The sequence below is a fragment of the Montipora capricornis genome, chromosome 9 (assembly GCF_036669925.1).
Source record: "Montipora capricornis isolate CH-2021 chromosome 9, ASM3666992v2, whole genome shotgun sequence".
NCBI classification, from domain to species: Eukaryota; Metazoa; Cnidaria; class Anthozoa; order Scleractinia; family Acroporidae; genus Montipora; species Montipora capricornis.
The window spans coordinates 20,124,402-20,141,413 of record NC_090891.1 but is presented as its reverse complement, the minus strand read 5'-3'; the positions used below and the strand labels follow the sequence as shown (position 1 = coordinate 20,141,413).

The 17,012-nt window shown below is 40.0% G+C and overlaps 1 protein-coding gene across 1 annotated transcript; it reads right to left on the bottom strand.

The window, feature by feature from the left end:
• Window positions 1-512: 512 nt before the first annotated feature.
• On the bottom strand, window positions 513-16,771 carry LOC138015705 (hsc70-interacting protein-like). The gene is made up of 13 exons (XM_068862815.1): window positions 16,592-16,771; window positions 13,824-13,923; window positions 13,207-13,261; window positions 12,968-13,038; window positions 12,127-12,193; window positions 10,560-10,641; window positions 9,032-9,142; window positions 8,481-8,583; window positions 5,686-5,765; window positions 5,156-5,192; window positions 4,634-4,799; window positions 3,894-3,955; window positions 513-1,202 (listed from the first exon to the last, which is right to left on the bottom strand). Exons 1-13 carry the CDS (start codon window positions 16,711-16,713, stop codon window positions 987-989), a joined length of 1,272 nt encoding a protein of 423 aa, XP_068718916.1. The 5' UTR covers window positions 16,714-16,771; the 3' UTR covers window positions 513-986.
• Window positions 16,772-17,012: the final 241 nt, after the last annotated feature.

Genomic DNA, 17,012 nt, shown 5'->3' with positions numbered 1-17,012 from the left:
TCACTAAACACAGTGAAGTGTTACATGCTGCAATGGCCGCGGTAATTTGACCTTGAAAGCCAAGAGCGTAAACCATCTTGGCTTCATCATTGCCAAGGCTTCAAAGGACAACAAGTGGTTGCCAAGGGCAACAGTGGTGCACCATTAACGGAAGTGGTTTTCAGACTGCGAGTTTGTTGAAATAGTTGTAACACTCAGAACTTCATTTTACTTTTTACAACAGGTTCTTCGTCCCGCAAAGGTTTTCGCAGTTGCAAGATCTGTACAGTGGTTTCTAGCGACTTCTCTCGCTATCACTTTGCGAGACAAACTGCATGAAAAATACGTGCTATGCACGACGCCTCTGGAAAAAAACAGAGAATAGATTGGGAGTGATCGGTTCCACTACTACAGAAAGAACTGAATAGGAGAGCGACGGTTCCCAGGGATCGTCCTTTAACTCGCAGATTTAAAGCTCTTGCATTACAGATACTTACGTCTTATAAATCGAGCAAACACAATAGACAAATGCCTAACACAACAGGTTCAGCCTATTTATTTGCTGCAACATCAACAGTTCATCTACTATTTAGTATCCTAGCCACGGCCGTTAAAATACATTGCATATCTACGTTTGGGATGTGAGCACCTCGTCTCTAAAAGGCAACGAGATTTCAGTTCAACCCCGGGTAGTTCAACTAGAATCATCAAGAGCCGTTTGTAGTGTTGTCACGCAACGCATGAAAAGAACCAAACGAGTGTCACCCCACACTTTAAAAAGTGGATGCACGTGACACCTCTTTTAGGTGAAAACGCATTCACAAGCTTGAGGAAAGTCTGGAGTGATTTACTTCTGGAAATTTTGAGATCTGTTCAGTGTCGCATTAATTTGAAATGTTTACTTCACACCACGCGCATTCCGAAAGTTCACAATCCAATCCAGTTAAGAAAAGGAGATTTGTACGAGTGTCTGCTTTTGGCTACGAATTCGTAATGCGAAAACCATTTTACTGGCCGCCGAACATGTTGCCGAACGGCATACCCCCTGGCATTCCTCCTGGGAATCCGCTACCACTGCCGGGCGGTGGGCCGGAACTGGCCCCGGATCCAAACTTCGTAGACAGTTTATCGATGACGCGTTTGACTTTGGGATTGTTCTCGTATTTTGAAATGTTTTCCGGGTTTTGGCTGACATCTTGGAAAGCTGCCATCACCTCCGGGTCCTAAAAATAAAAGGGAATATTGCCTTTTAATCCTGGGCATTCATGGCTGGTACCCCAAGCTCGATATATGAGCAGCTCTTTATATGATGACCTTTGCATTGTTACGTGACTCGAGCGATTTGCATATTTATAAGGATTTGTATGGGGAAAATAACGATTGTTTCTGTGACCTATGAAAATGTAGCGATTTAAATAAAAATCGTCTTACCTTACTTTAGTTGAGTGCTTTTTCCCTCCTGTGTGGTCTTTGAGCCGATTTAAGGCCATTCCTGTTAGTTTTAGAGGAACCGGTTTGCTCCCTCTATGTATACTAACCAAGATTAGGTACTCTCACGAAGCAGTCGATCCGCTCCTCCAAAGGAAAACGGCCGTAAATTCTCTCCAGCAGCTCCAGTCGCTCGAAATTCCGGGTAGAGCACGGACGATAGTTAATTTTTCCTTCCGTGGTCTTTGCTTGACGTCGAATCTTCAGAGAGGTCGAATAAAACGTCGGCAATCTCTGAAAACTTTCCCGTTTTAGCCATCGAAAGGGGCTTTGTTCAAACTTCGCGTTACTCCAACGATCAAAAGTTAGCTTAGCGACCCGGCCAGAGACTCGAATTACTTTCACTCCGGGCGGGAGACAGTTCTCAATACTCGTTGTTGTTCATCTGTGAAACTAAAGAAAGACTTTTGCTGTAGGATTTCAAGGAAGTGAATTCAAAAATCAAAAATCAAAAATTACTTCCTTGAATTCACTTCCTTGAAATCCTACAGCAAAAGTCTTTCTTTAGTTTCACAGATGAACAACAACGAGTATTGAGAACTGCAGGGTACGAGGGTATTGATTTTTGATGGGAGCAAAGTACTGTCTCCCACCCGGAGTGAAAGAAATTCGAGTCTCTGGCCGGGTCGCTAAGCTAACTTTTGATCGTCGGAGTAACGTGAAGTTTGAACAAAGCCTCTTTCGATGGCTAAAACGGGAAAGTTTTCAGAGATTGGCGACGTTTTATTCGGCCTCTGTGAAGATTCGAAGCCAAGCAAAGACCACGGAAAGAAAAATTAACTATCGTCCGTGCTCTACCCGGAATTTCGAGGAGAGTGGAGCTGCTGGAGAGAATTTACGGCCGTTTTCCTTCGGCGGATCGGATCGACTGCTTCGTGAGAGTACCCAACCTTGGTAAGTATATATAGAGGGAGCAAACCGGTTCCTCAAAAACTAACAGGAATGGATGTAAATCGGCTCAAAGACCACACAGGAGGGAAAAAACACTCAACTAAAGTAAGGTAAGCCGATTTTTATTTAAATCGCTACATTTTCAAAGGGCACAGAAACAATCGTTATTTTCCACATACAAATCCTTATATAAATGCAATCCTTATATAAATGCAATGTGGCGAAGGCAACAGAACGTTTCAAAGCTAATGGTATATATCCCTAGACAAAAACTATGACTCTGTAGGCTTTGTAAGATAGTTTTCAATTATGAAACATTTCTTTCCCGTCCTCCGCAAAACAACGTGAAAATTCAAATACTAAAAAAATCTGTGCCTTTCAGGGAAAACAACTTTTTTATTTTCCATCCGAACCCTATAACCGTTCATAATGGATAGATCTACTAAGAACTTCACAGTAATTATATTCTTGCTTAACGTTTAATAATTTTACGTTTTAAAAGAGTAATGTGTTGAAAAAAAAATCGAGAAAGGATTCAGATGACGACACGGATCGTAAGTTCCTTATTCTTCCGATTTGGCAGTTTCCAGGGCAATTCTTTGTCTAAGATTGCGACAACCATCAAGTACAACAGAATTCACAGCTAATTGTCCATGCGTCGTTGTATTAAGACACACTGAAGCCCGGTTTACACTACAGAAAATTTTCGGCACGGCTCGTGTGAAATTGGCACGGGTGCCTAAAAAGAGCTCGGCAAACTTTGTTTACACTACACCATTTTTGGTTCGGCACGGATGAAATTTGGTACTGACAGGTTGTTTACACTGCACATTTTATCCGAGCCGAACCTTTTTTTCTCGGACCCGTTCCAATTTCACCCGAGCCGTGCCAAAAAATGTCTGTAGTGTAAACCGGGCTTGACAGGCAATAAACAGTCTACACGCCGCGCACCTTGATTTTGGCTGAGCACGTAACGACAGGAGCTAGGAGCGTTGAACTCCGATATATTTGCGACCGCGTTTGCACAGAACGAGAAACTTATCGACGTTTCCAGCCAACCGTAACCCTTACATAGGCTAATACGAGATCAGTCCCTGGGATATGGGAACAGTCACTCGTCTTTGGGTTCAACTCGTGACTGCTAATATTGATTGGAAGTTGGCTCAATAATTAATAGGGGAACAGGCAGAACCAAAAGAATATTTCCTATGGTGACTTTTCTTGCATGCCAATTCTTGTCTCGAAACTTATGAATACGACTTCCTCGCTTTTTCCTATAACTCATATAACCCAGTTCAATTTGGACAAACCAACACAAGAGGGATCTATGGAGTGACCTCGCTCTCACAAACAGCTGTAACTCGTTCATTGCGCTTCACGCATTCACGAGTTTAAACAAAAAACACCATAATGTTTATCATAACAAAAAATAGAAATGATCTCCGTGATGTGAGCATGTGTTTGTTTCCACTCTCTTCATGATGATTCAGCTTACGACAACTGCAATAACCGACAATGCTGTAACAAAATCTGACCTGAAATGCTGCTAACAGCTCTGGATCCCTCAGGAGTTCGTTGAAGTCTGGTCCCGCGCCACCTAGTGAAAACGTTCCCAGTTAAGGTGACCGTCTGAAAACCAGATACTAAAAGCCTCTTCAAGCAAGGCAGGGTAAAAATTAATCCAAAAAGGACTTTGAATTCATTGTCGAATGCAACACCATTACCATCTGCGTTTGTGGTAAACGGAAAAGAGCAGCTGCCATTTATCATGAAAGCTTAAAATTTTTCTTCTTTCTAGGGTTTTTTTAAAATTAGTGAGCAGAAAAGGCAGCAGTGTGGTCCAGCGGTAACGACGTTGCATTTCCATGCGCTTGCGCCAGATCCAAGCCCCGCTCTGATCACTAACTGGAATTTGTTGGCATTGGTCATTCCACTCTTCTACACTTTAAATCACCATGCATCCTTTGGACAGCGCAATTCGTTTCGCTATTACTTATCCACAGGATAGTGATTATCCGGCGGATAGCGCTATTCATCGTTTGAAAAACTGGGGCCTGAACAATGAGGAGCCTTGCATGGTTATGGAGGTTACGGGTGTTTTCCCGCCTTCAGTTCAAGCTAAAGCTGTACACGTGTTCGGATTGGTTCATTTGTATCAGAATGTTCCAGCCTTTCTGATTGGCCAATGTAATCACACTTCAAAACTGTAAATCTCGGTGCCACACGTAAATAACCTGAAAGGGAAAGTTATACACAGACCAAAATTATCGCAAACCTCCAGGAGCTCCTCCGGGAAAACCGCCTGCACCTCCAGGGAATCCACCTGCACCCCCAGGGAATTCACCTGCACCTCCGGGGAATCCTCCGGGGAATCCTCCTGGGAATCGCCCTGGGAATCCTCCGGGCATTTCTTCCTGTTGCTTTTTTCTCTCTTCTTCTTCCTGTAACAAAAAAACAACGACAATTAAAACCTTTGTGCTTTGTGCTGATCTACAATGTGAAAGTCGGAAACGGGTCATTTCGTCCATAAGTCATATCGCCCCACGCAGATGTCTCTAATTCTGTTCGCAAACGTTCCAAATCTCCAGGTACACATACATCTAACTAAGGCAACTGTACATCGTGGATAGTACCCTTTGTTCGACAATTTATTTCTTGCAAGTATAAACCGGCTAAAAGCAAGACAGTAGTCGAGTGGTAATTTGGGTACGAATCAACCGGATATCACTAAACTTCGAGACGCCGGCCAGTCGCACCATAAATTACTGTTTAAAGTAGAGTGCACTCAATAAATCACCTTTCTTGCTTTTTCTTGTGCTTCTCTAGCTTTTTTGCTGGAAAAATGAGAAGGAGAAAGAACAATCAAGGAAAGCGGTATAACATGAACACATTTGCGATATCCACCTAGAATTGGATTGCAACTGAAAAGTCCTCTCCGCACTGCTAGAACTGCAATGTCGGAATTCGTGGTGGAATATGAAGTGTACGATCGTGATATTCGGACGGGTCTTTCTCTTCCTTTATTGGACTTCATGCAGCACAATTGACACACTGAACATTGTTTTCAGATGCCTTCTTCTTGCCACTTTCGACTGAGCTCATGACTGAGCTTCTTTGTACAGTAAACCCTCCCCTCCTAAAGTCCACTCTTCATGGGACTTTACAGCTGTAGGGCCCGTTTGCACCTTTCCTTTTGGTCTATGTATGATTTGTTTATTTATTTACTGCTTTATTTATTTATTGAGACTTAAACCAATAAAAAATTGGAAAAAAAACCTCTCTGCCCTCATCCTTGGCCAAAGATAGAAAAAAGGGAAATTCCCTTACATTCTCTCCATTCGATCCCTTTCTTCTTTATCTTCTCGTTTTCGTTCATATTTCCTCTGGTGCTCCGTGAGGAGGTGAGCCTAACAGTAAAATCACCAAAAGCATTATTATAAAGCATCTCGTACAAAACTTGTTTTCTCTGTCTTAACCTACGTAAGAGCCCAAGTGGAAACACTAAATGCCGGATCCAAATATTATTATGGAGAAAAACGAGGTAGATAGTTTATTACATCTCCTAGATAGTGCGCTTCTCTGTGACAAGCCAAGTTAGCGGATATACATTGTAACCTCAACCATTAATTTTCGTGTGATTTCACTGGCTACTTTACATTACGTGGTGTAAATCATAGACGGATATCACGCACCGATCCCCGTCTACGTCGATATTTGTCCTTCAATTTTTTTTTCGAAAAGATACAAAGAAAGCGGAAAAAAACTAGCACAACAGTTTCAACTTTTCACCTTCATTGTTTTTACATGGAAGAAAAGCAAACTCGATTAAGAAAATAACACAAACAGCGGCGATAAACACTGTATTCCAACGCATTTTGGAATACAATGTTTATCACCGCTGTTTGTGTTATTTTCTTAATCAAGCTACGATGGCCTAAGAACAAGAGTTTACACAAAAGCAAACTCGTTTTGTTGTAGAGTCTTGGGATAGTGTCATCAAAAAGCTGGTCGCAAATACTGTTCCGGAAAGTGCAGAAAAGTCGAACTCGGATTTTGCGCGATATGAAATTTAATGGAAGGGTTATAGGCTTAACTACAGAATACCCTGCCACATTGGAAACCGTACCCCTGAAAAGGTTGAATACGAGGTTGAGAGGGGATACGCGGATACGCGGTCGTTTTCCTGGTTTCCAGTATTTCTAAGCACGATGCTCGAGCGAAACAGAATGATGTCAACTAATAAAGCGCGATGTTCGAGTGAAAAAAAATGATGTATATTAAAGCGCTATAAATCTCGTTCGTAAAGCGCCATGATCGAGTGAAATCAAGGATGTATCTTAAAGCGCGATCAATTTCCTTAATGTATATGAATTTCTCGTTCTTAAAGCGCGATGATCGAGTAAAAAAAATGATGTACATTAAAGCGCGTTCAATCTCCTTGATGTACATGCATTTCTCGTTCTTTAAGCGCAATGATCGAGTGAGAACAATGATGTATCGTAAAGCGCCATTATCGACTGAGGGAGATTCATGAATAATGTACTTCTGGATCCAAACAAGAGCGATGGTCGAACAGAAAGGAATGATTTATGTATATTGCTCGTTCGTAAAGCCCGATGCTCGAGCCAAACAGAATGATATATAAGGGGCGAGGCAGTGGCGAGGTTTGAGCGAAGCTAGGGCATGGATGGTATTTTCCACTGTGTATCCGCGTATCAACTTCAGAATATACTTAAACATTACGAGAGGAGGGGTGTTTTTTTTTTCCACTGCGTATCTGCGTATCCACTTCCGAATATACTTAGGACATTTCTAAGGGAAATGTGGTGGTCTTTTCCACTTCGTATCCGAGTATCCGTGTAAGAAAGAAACGAAACTTTATTCATTTTAATACAATGAAAGGGGGAGATACCAGAGGTTATCCCTTTCGAGGGCATCCGCCCGGATCTTATTAACTGAGAGTCGATTTTGATGAGGGAGGAAAACCGGAGTACCGGAAGAAAAATTCCTTGCAGTCAGATTGAGATCGATTGAAACTCAGCCCACATACGATCCTCGAGGCCAGGGTTGAACCAGGGGCCAGGGGTAAGGGTCGCAGAGGTGAGAGGTACGGTTGATAACCGCTTAGCCTCCCTGACTCTGAAGTGTATCCATGCACTTTAGAATATACTTAGGACATTAATAGAGGAGGGGTGGTCTTTTCCACTCCGTATCCGCGTATACTTAAAAGATAACTTGGGGAGCGGTGGTATTTTCCACCGCGAATCCGCGTATCCAGCCTCTTCAGAGGTGCAGTTTCAAAATGGCAGGATGTTCTGCAGTTACTATAGCTGGTCTGTCGGCTGATAATGTTCTTGGCTTTGAGATTGACGCCGGGGGAGGTACTGCCATATATGGACTATAAATTATAGGTATGTGCCGCTGTGAAGGGTATGGTCTTCTAACAGTTTACTCTAGGTTAGAGTATATAAATCATAGCCTTTCAGTCTAGAATAGGGTATCATTTTTCACGAAATTGACCAGTCGGTTGAAGATTTTATCAAGACTAAGGAAATCAGAAATTCCCACTCAAGAATATAAAAAAATCAAATCGGCAAAGTTTAAGTTTACCTACAGTAACTCAGCCTCAACAGTGTCAATAAATGGCTATCATGAAACACCTCTGGATATTATTAACTGTCAAGAATCGGAATTTAGACGGTAATCGGTGGGAGTTTACTCTAGTATAGGGTAGCACAATTCAGCTGAACAAGCTCTGGTATGGGCTAAGGGTTCCAGGGTCCCAGCGGCACATCCCCACCCAGAAATTCCTAAAGTGCCCCCCCCTCCCCCCGGGGATTGACGTCAAAATTTACATCTGCCCTCGAAGCTTCGCTTCCAGGGAAAATATTCAAATCTTTCCGCGACAGACATTATCAGCCGACACATTAGCCGCCTAAAGGGGTTTATTTACTAAACACTGCCGGCTAAATTTTGAAATCAATTTTGTTTTCGCTGCATGATTTACAAATTTACTGACCTCATTTTCTAAGGCCGTACTCTAAGTGACAGCCCTTTGTTTCTTTCAAGTGTACCAAAGGTCACGTTTGTTGACATTTAACAGTAACAACACAGTCACGTACCTTTGGAGTCACTTCCTTGAGCCATTCATTAGCTTGATCGTCATAGTCAAGTTTACAGGCCATGGAAAGGTCCTTTAGAGCCTCCAGCCAATTCCCTAACAGTCTGGAAAAGAAACAAAAAATACCTAGACATTTGGCAAGAAGGTACATACAAGATTTGAGACTGAGGGCAGGACAGTGTTTCTAACTGCACATGTAAGTTGTCAATGCAGCTGGAAGTCAAATATGTACCTCACCCCACTTCTGAATATTTTAATGACTGGATTACAAAATGGACCCAAGAGTGTGCCCATTAAGTTTTGCATCAATTCAAACTTTTTTGTATGCATAATACATGTACTACCCAATCAGACACAAAGAAAAGCCATTCTCTACTTCTGATTGGACAGTCTTCACCCATGAAAGAAAATTTTAATGTGAATAAGTTATAAGGGTTTTCTGTAACCGCATCACTATACATGTAATTGACATTAATTTACCAATAATTACATGTCTTTACACTTAACAGACAGTAATTACGATAAGAATGAAGTAACATAGCAAGTATCAACCTGTGTGCTCGGCCTCTCCACTTGTAAGGCTGTGCAGAGTCAGGATTGATCTTGATTGCCTCGTCGCAGTCCCTTATTGCTGCATTGGGCTTCTCCATACGAATAAAACAGCTAAAAAAAAAAAAAAACAGAAAAACTAATTATTGTTTCAAGGATTACACTTATGTCCACAATAATATTGCAACTAGAGATGTACCTTCAATTTTGCTAACTGTCATGAACGGTCCTGTTAAAGGGGCTATGTCACATTGTTTTAGGGTATTCAGGGGAAATCTTTAGTTTACATGTATTCGGAGTTTAAAACTTGAAAATGGTAATGTGCAATTCTTTTGCTCATAAAATTATCGTTACATCACAAACAAGATGATTCTCAGCAAAAATGGCCTTTATCCGTGCGATTTGCCATGAACTTAAAAATGTCAGCAGACTTTTTTCTAGATTACCCAAATGCAATCCATGTCAATCTTGTTCACTTGTGTCCATCCATGCTGCTCTTTCCTTCCGCTGTATTTCTTTTAGGATGTTCAACGATTTTAAGTGGTCACTCCATTGTTTCATTTGGCATTTTGGGTGTCATGAAATTATTAATTTTTTGTGTGACATAGCCTTTTTAAGTTCAAACATTAACAGTAACTACAAGCTTATTACAACAATAGTGCTACAAATAAGGGACAGAAATGTTTGTATTCCTAGTTATCTTTATGTGAGGAAAAGAGCTTTCAACTGGGGGGACACTTTGCAACATTTACAGTACATGTATCTCCTGCATATAACAGCAAATACATGTACATGTAAGGACAGGAGTAAGGCGACACTTTGTGATGCGTATTCAAAATCCATGTGCATCTCAATACCTCCAATCCTGGATGTAAGAGTTAATCTGAAGGTAGAATCAAGTTACAATATTATTATTTTACCTGCAGTACACCTACAGCAATCATGTTTACTGCACATACATGTAAAGTCAGTTGTGTGTAGGGACAGAAAAGGTAGAGCAGGTGTCAAAGTGAAAGAGTAAACCATTAATCTTTCTTAATGAGAACATGTATAGCAATGACTCTGGACAAGGCTTTACTAACTGAAGAATAGTGCATTTGGAGCTTGGAGCATTACACTATTTCCCACTCGTGAAATAAATACAGTTGGATTTGGAAGGAAGTTTAACAAGAGCATGGCCAGGGAGAAAATAAAGTGATTAAGAAGCTAAAGATAACATCATCAGGCCCTTACTTTTATACACAATTCATATTCCAAAATACATGACACATTTAACTATGTTATTATTATTTTGTCAAATCTACAAGTACACTGTACACACTTCTAGTTTCCAGATTGGATAACGGTCTTCACGCCCATCTCATACAGTATCTGGAACACTGTACACATTCAAACATCATTGTGTCTACAGTACATTGTGTTAACTATCCTTGTGCTAGAGCTTCTGACTGCAAGGTACATGTACATAATTTTCATTGAAAACAACTTCTCATTTATGGTGGCAACTACAATTGAGAACCAAATCGCTCACCTTGCTCGTTTGGCATATATACTGGCCGAAGGGTGTTTCAAAATGGCTTCAGTGAATAACTTGATGGCCTCTTCAAGGTTGCCTTGTAGAAACAAACATTAAGAGAATTTTATATTTCTCTGGTAAAATGCCTTTTTTTTTGTTTACAAATATATGAGTCTTTATCATAGCCCTTAACTCCTTACTGAAAAAAAGAAAATAATATGGCCAAGTAAAATTTAGGCGAAATTGAACATGAGGCATTGCTGGCCAGAGGTGTTGAATGCTAGGACTGTGGCAGCTCCCTTTTGGTTGTGCAGCAGCTCCCATAGTCAACGCTGCTAATCGAGGTGGATCTAATGTGTACACTTATCGTTTTGTTCCCACAACCCCTCGCATAGGTACAGTGTAATTATGGACTGGTAAGTATTCCACTGACTTATTCATCAGTGTGACAACTGCCAGGAAGTGGAAGTGCAGTAGGGGAAGCATGTCTGTCACCGCTTTGTGAGTGGACATGCCAGCACAACTCTCTCAAGCCCTTAAAGCAAGCTCGTCTTTCTGATGAGCTTAAAGGGAAAGCTTTAAGTGAATACATGTTTCTAATAGTTGGTAAGCATGCTGTTGATGAGATAATGTACCCTATTAAATTTTGATCCTCAGTAAGTTTGAAAGCTTTTCAAGGTTTATTTCAAAGTGGCCAAGGAAGGGTCCTTTTCTATAGCTGAATATTCTAAGGGACCCTTTTATGAGAAACCATCTTTTTGAAAGTCCTTCAGTCCTCCTTGAGACTTGAACTTTCACATGGTTTGGAGCAACAGGACCATTTACAACTGTCATTTGAAAAACTGAAAAGCCCTGTACTTGAAGACTTCTCCAAAATCCTAGATGTTTGTTCCATAAGGTATTTCATGAATGGTTCTTAATTGCCCCCTTCCACATGGTGCTGTCTCCATTTTTGAATAATAATAAAATTTTATTATTAATAATAATATTAGAAGCAACCTAAGAAAAAAAGAATATGATCCCAGAAACAAATGAACTAATATAATATAGTAGCTTAATACAAGATTTAAGGCAAATACGTGTACTAATAGAGAGCAGGGCTCGTGCAGTGGTGAGAGAACTCGCCTTCCACCACTGTGGCCCAGGACTGATTCCCAGATTGTGGGTTTAGTTTTTTGATCCTCTACTCTGCTTCAAGGGGTTTTTTTCATGGGTACTCTGTTTTCCCCTCTCCTCAAAAACCAACATTTGATTTGATTTGTTCTGATTTTAATTGATTTGTAGTCTGCCCAAATAGTAGAGCACTTATCACAGAAGTGATAAGTAATTATTAAGTCAGTAAAAAGTTATAAAGCTGAAAGTGAGTTTTACTGAGAGGGCCATCACATGACAGTAATCTTGTTGTGAATAATACATTAATAATAATAATAATAAAAAAACATTAATAATAATAATAATAATAATAATATAAAATAATAATAATAATAATAATAATAATAATAATAATAATTGCTAGTATAAAAGTATTTCAACAATCCAAGGTCTGAAGTCCTAAAAAAATTAAATGCAAGTTAATATCAACCTTGATTCATTAAACTCATGGCTTCCATTCTCTTTCGGTTTGCCTCATCTCTCATCTCATCTGTGACCTTTCAATGGAAAAATAACATCAACAAAGGTCGACCTTTCAGGACAATGTTGCAGTAGCTCAGTGATATTTTCCACCAGCCACGACCAGTTTTAATGATCTAATTACATTATTTATTAACTTCATGCACTGAAAAAAAAAATGCAGTGATAATTATGCCAATAATTCATTTGAATACATGTACAAAGAGCTGGTGAATAAAAAGATAATTATAAATGAAGAATTTTTGAAGAAATGAGTGAATTCATGAATTATTTACTTATTCCAATTTAATTACACACAGAAAATGAAACAATGTGAGTATTTACATGTGGCTAAATGTAATTTAGGCTAAGTTAAAATCAAGCCAATGCTGGTCAGCGGTGGTCAGGGAATCATGCGCATTGAGGTGACATACGGGGTTTTCTCGAATCGCACATGCTGGTCGTTTCTGCTGTGTGAGGTGCTGTTTGTTTCAAGCAGCAAGCGTTCAGTTGTTCCGCTTCTTCCCCCGTCCCTTCCCTCCCTCATTGGTGGATTTGGTACGTATCTCCACTGACTCAGTCAGTGTGACGGTGCCTGGTGGTGGCCGCTCGCAGAGTTGCCGTGGAGGCCTGTGTGCTCTGCTCACGGCCTGTGCCTCAAGGCTCGTTGCTCGCCCTGGAATCACCGCCCACTCTGGCAGGCGCCATCTCCAAGCTCATCCATTGGCCATGAATTTAATGGTAACTTATTAGCCCACTCCATAAATTCACAATACAATTCAAAAATGAATCTTTAAAAACAAAATATTTACTTCTATACTGGAGTCTCCCATCCGTTGAGGATCATCAGTATCTGGTTCGATGCATCCTTCTCTGTCAATCTCTGTAAAGATTTATTTATGAAAATGAGATCCACAAAACCAGAAAGTTATGCAGTTAGGGGCTAAAGTTGGATACCAATATGGTCAACAGTTATTGTATCATCACAATAATTCTTGGTGCAGTATAAAATAACACTGCTCAGTTCATGCACTGTTAATCAGTCACCTACCAACATCACTCTCTTCACTCTCTTCATCCATTGGCTTTGGTGCCTCCTCGGCTTCCTAGCCAATAACAAATAAGGGGGATATGTCACACGCGACATTAAACAGCTGCAGTCTTCAAGAGTTTGTATGACGTGGGAAATTGTCAAACCGAGTATGTCAAGTGTCATAACATTTCATTCATTTATTCAAAGGGCTTAAAACTAAACACTATAGCCACATTTCAGAGCAAAGATAGTAAACGCTTATCAACAAACGATGATGTGGTGGTCTCTGGCATCTAAGCGACTAGCTACAAATGAGGCACAAATGTGGACTTGAATTCTTGTTGATAGCAAAACGACTGCAACTTTGATTACACCATACGTCGAATTTCTCATGAATTCATGATAAAAAGTTTCTCTTCATTGTAGACGCTGCATTGGTATTTGGACTGCTCTGCTTTGATTTTTGAGGAGATTGAATTCATCACTGTTTGTGTGCTGAGTGTTTAAAATTCTGCATGTTTCAAGTTTCGATTCAAAAACCTGGCGGGGCGCATACCCGTCTGTGACAGTGTCCCTTTAACAATGACAAAGATTCAAGGTTGGTTTACATGTGATCATTAAAAGTCCATTTATACCTCTTTGGGTTCATCGTTTTCTGCTGGTTCAGGCTCTTCGGCTTTTTCAGGTTCAGGATCCTGTGGCTTTTCAGGTGGAGGTGGAATATTAGCACCTAGGCTTAAAAAACAAGGAAAAAGGAAATTCCCATCTGCCCTGTAAAACTTATGAGTGTTATAAACTTGCAGATTTACCATTCAACGTCAACTTGAAAACGTTTATTGCAACAAAATAAAATGTAAATAAGCGCGACACCAAGAAGCTACATGTAGTACTACATATAGTTAATAAAGCGGTTTTCAATTGAGTGTCAAAAGTAATTAGCGAATTGCTTTGGTTTTGCAATACTTCACAGTTCTCACGCCACTTTTTCAACCAATCAGAAGTGAAACCAAAACCAATCATGGCTCGCACATGCACATTTTCCTGCTCTTTGTGTCGGATGTGTATTTTCTTTGAGTTTTGATTGGTTTACTGGATTGTCTCCGTCCTTTTTGATTGGCCAAAGTGATTACTTTGGATTTGGTTTTACGATACTCATTTGACAACCGCAGTAAGGCTCTGAGTTTTTTAATAGTAATAACAATAACAATTGCGATAATAATAATAATAATGATAATAATAGCTAAAAGTTGCAACTGGCAAGTCAAGACTGCTGCGAGGGTACTCGTGAAAAGAAAAATGGAAGTAATTCTGAACTAGTGACTATGAATGAATGAATCTTGAAGAAAGCTAAGGATAGCAAGGAAACCGCACAAACTATCGTAATTGGAAAAGAGTCTCAATCTGTTATTTCATTTGACAGAACATCCACGTTCTCGTTCTTTTTCTCGTGATGTTTTTATGATGCACATGTCATACAGTAATACCCATTACACTGTACATGTCAATCAAAAATATTTGCAAGCTCACGTTCTCCTGTACTTATAAAGTGTCGTGCCACAATGGGAAAGTGATTTGATTCATAAGCTGGCCAAGAAGCTTGGCCAAGAAGCTTGACCATGTAGTTAACTTAATAGCATTGTCCCAGCATCTGGCATAGTTCATTGTTTAGAAGCTGTCAAATACAAGGCGTCTCCTTCTGTTAATAGGGAGCTTACACAAGGACAACAACGTTGCCGCCAACGAGAGTGTTGTCCAAAATATTATTTCCTGTTATTGTAATAACTTCGTCATAACCCCAAGTCGTTTGGAATGGAAAGTGTGTATCAACATTGCAGGAATAAAATTGGCATGAATTGTGTGGCTGTTTGGGGAGAAAATTGAAAAAGTTCTGTCATGCTCTCACATCCTCTACAAAACCTGAAATTTGGTCAATTCACGTCATTGTCAGGACAAGGACGACAAAGGCGTATACCAAAATGAAAAACACAAGTGCAGGGTGTGCAGAGCTTTTGTTTTTGCTCAATAGAGCTATTGTTTTGTGGCGTTCTCATAGCTGTTGTCATTGTTCTTGCGTAAGCTCCATATTATCTCAACCACTGAACTTGTTGTCTTCTGAGACAAGGGGCACAATGACCATTTGCACAGCAAAGCTAAAAGAGTTACAAAAGAACAGTATCTTCCCCTCAAAAAACCACTTAAAAGTGATCGACACCTTGATGAATACTTCCACCAACCAATCAATATTGCCATTTGACACTTTCCAGGTAATTCTGTGAATATTATATATGAAATTTGACCTGTAGTTCTACATGATCAGGTACGCATCGAAACAGTAAGCAGGCACACTAAGTCTTTTAAAGGATGGAGTTGTTTCAAGAGTAGTAAAACAGTGATCTCTGACCTGTAACCTAAGTATCGTAGGTGCATGGCATGGCACCTGTATAATATATAATTACTTATCACTGTTATGTAAAATGTTAACTCAGTGATCTAGAACAGGGACAAGTAATCCAGAGGTTTATAGTTGTTTACAGTGGTTTATAGAGGTTTATAGAGTTCAAGGCAAGGTGCGAGTGACAAAACAAATGGCAGAGAAAAGCCGAGTGGGATCTGGAATATAATGACACGAAGAAAAACTAGAAAGAGGAAAGTTGGGACCAAAAGTAAGCGATGTGGATGAAGAGAGAGATATATAGAAAGGGAGAGAGAACGAGAGGGAGAGAGAAATAAAATCCATTTTTCTTCATTCCGTAAATACAAATTAGCCATTTATATATTCAATACCCTTGGGTTTATGTATTGTTCCACAAAACAATAGTCTTCAACCAATAAAAAAACTGTATACTGTACATTATGACAAATTAAATGAATGTTAAAAAACTCTTGCCCATCAACAACTTTCATTCCCGTGGAACTAAGACGTTCCAATTTTTGTCGGCGATCAAGGTAGCACAAGCCAGTTCCTCTTTATGCTGAAACAGAAACTTAGGCTAAACCCGGCTTACAACAAGACGATACCGAAAGAAAAAAATTGATACCACTTGCAAATAAAACTCAGAAGAAAATATAGCTATGGTTGATGCAGGGAACAAACGGATCGCACGAGTGGCAAAAGTACACACTGTGAAATCACAATTTAACCTCATGAGTATCTGCGAGATTCCGAGAATATGCAAATTTTGAATTCCCGAAACTACCCGAATCGACACATGGTTAAGACAATATGTTTTAACATCTAGCTGAGAAAGAGCAACATTTCAGACGAAGGAAAAACACAAAGTTGAACATGTGTAAAATTCAATAAACGTTAGCTCTGGGGTGATGTGTTGTCATGCACATCTTTGAAATGCACGTGCAAAAATTAAAACGTTTGCAGTGTAATCATTATTAAACCAATCCTTACTTTTCCAACCAATCTTTGAAAAACTTTAGCTGTGGACTATGAAGTAGATCCGGCTTTTGTTTACACAAATCGACGAACTGTTTGAGCAAAGAGATTTGAAAATTGTCCATTTTTGAAGCCATATTACTTCCTCAGTATCCCCCAACAAACACACACCTCTGAAGAGTTGACCCAAGAGCCTTTGTAATCGAAAAGAGTCCCAGGCTTCGGTGAACACGACGTCCCGTAGGAAGACCCGTTGAAGGCCTACCCGTAACTCGACCCGTATATATTTTCCTTCTGGCCGACAGAGCGCAAAAACCGCTGATTGGCTAGAGAATAATGACGCAAAATGTCTTTTTTCGCGTAACTGCGCCTGCGCAAACTCTAAAGATTACAGTGATCGATCGAAGTGGAGAATAACACTCTAGCATTTGTCAAA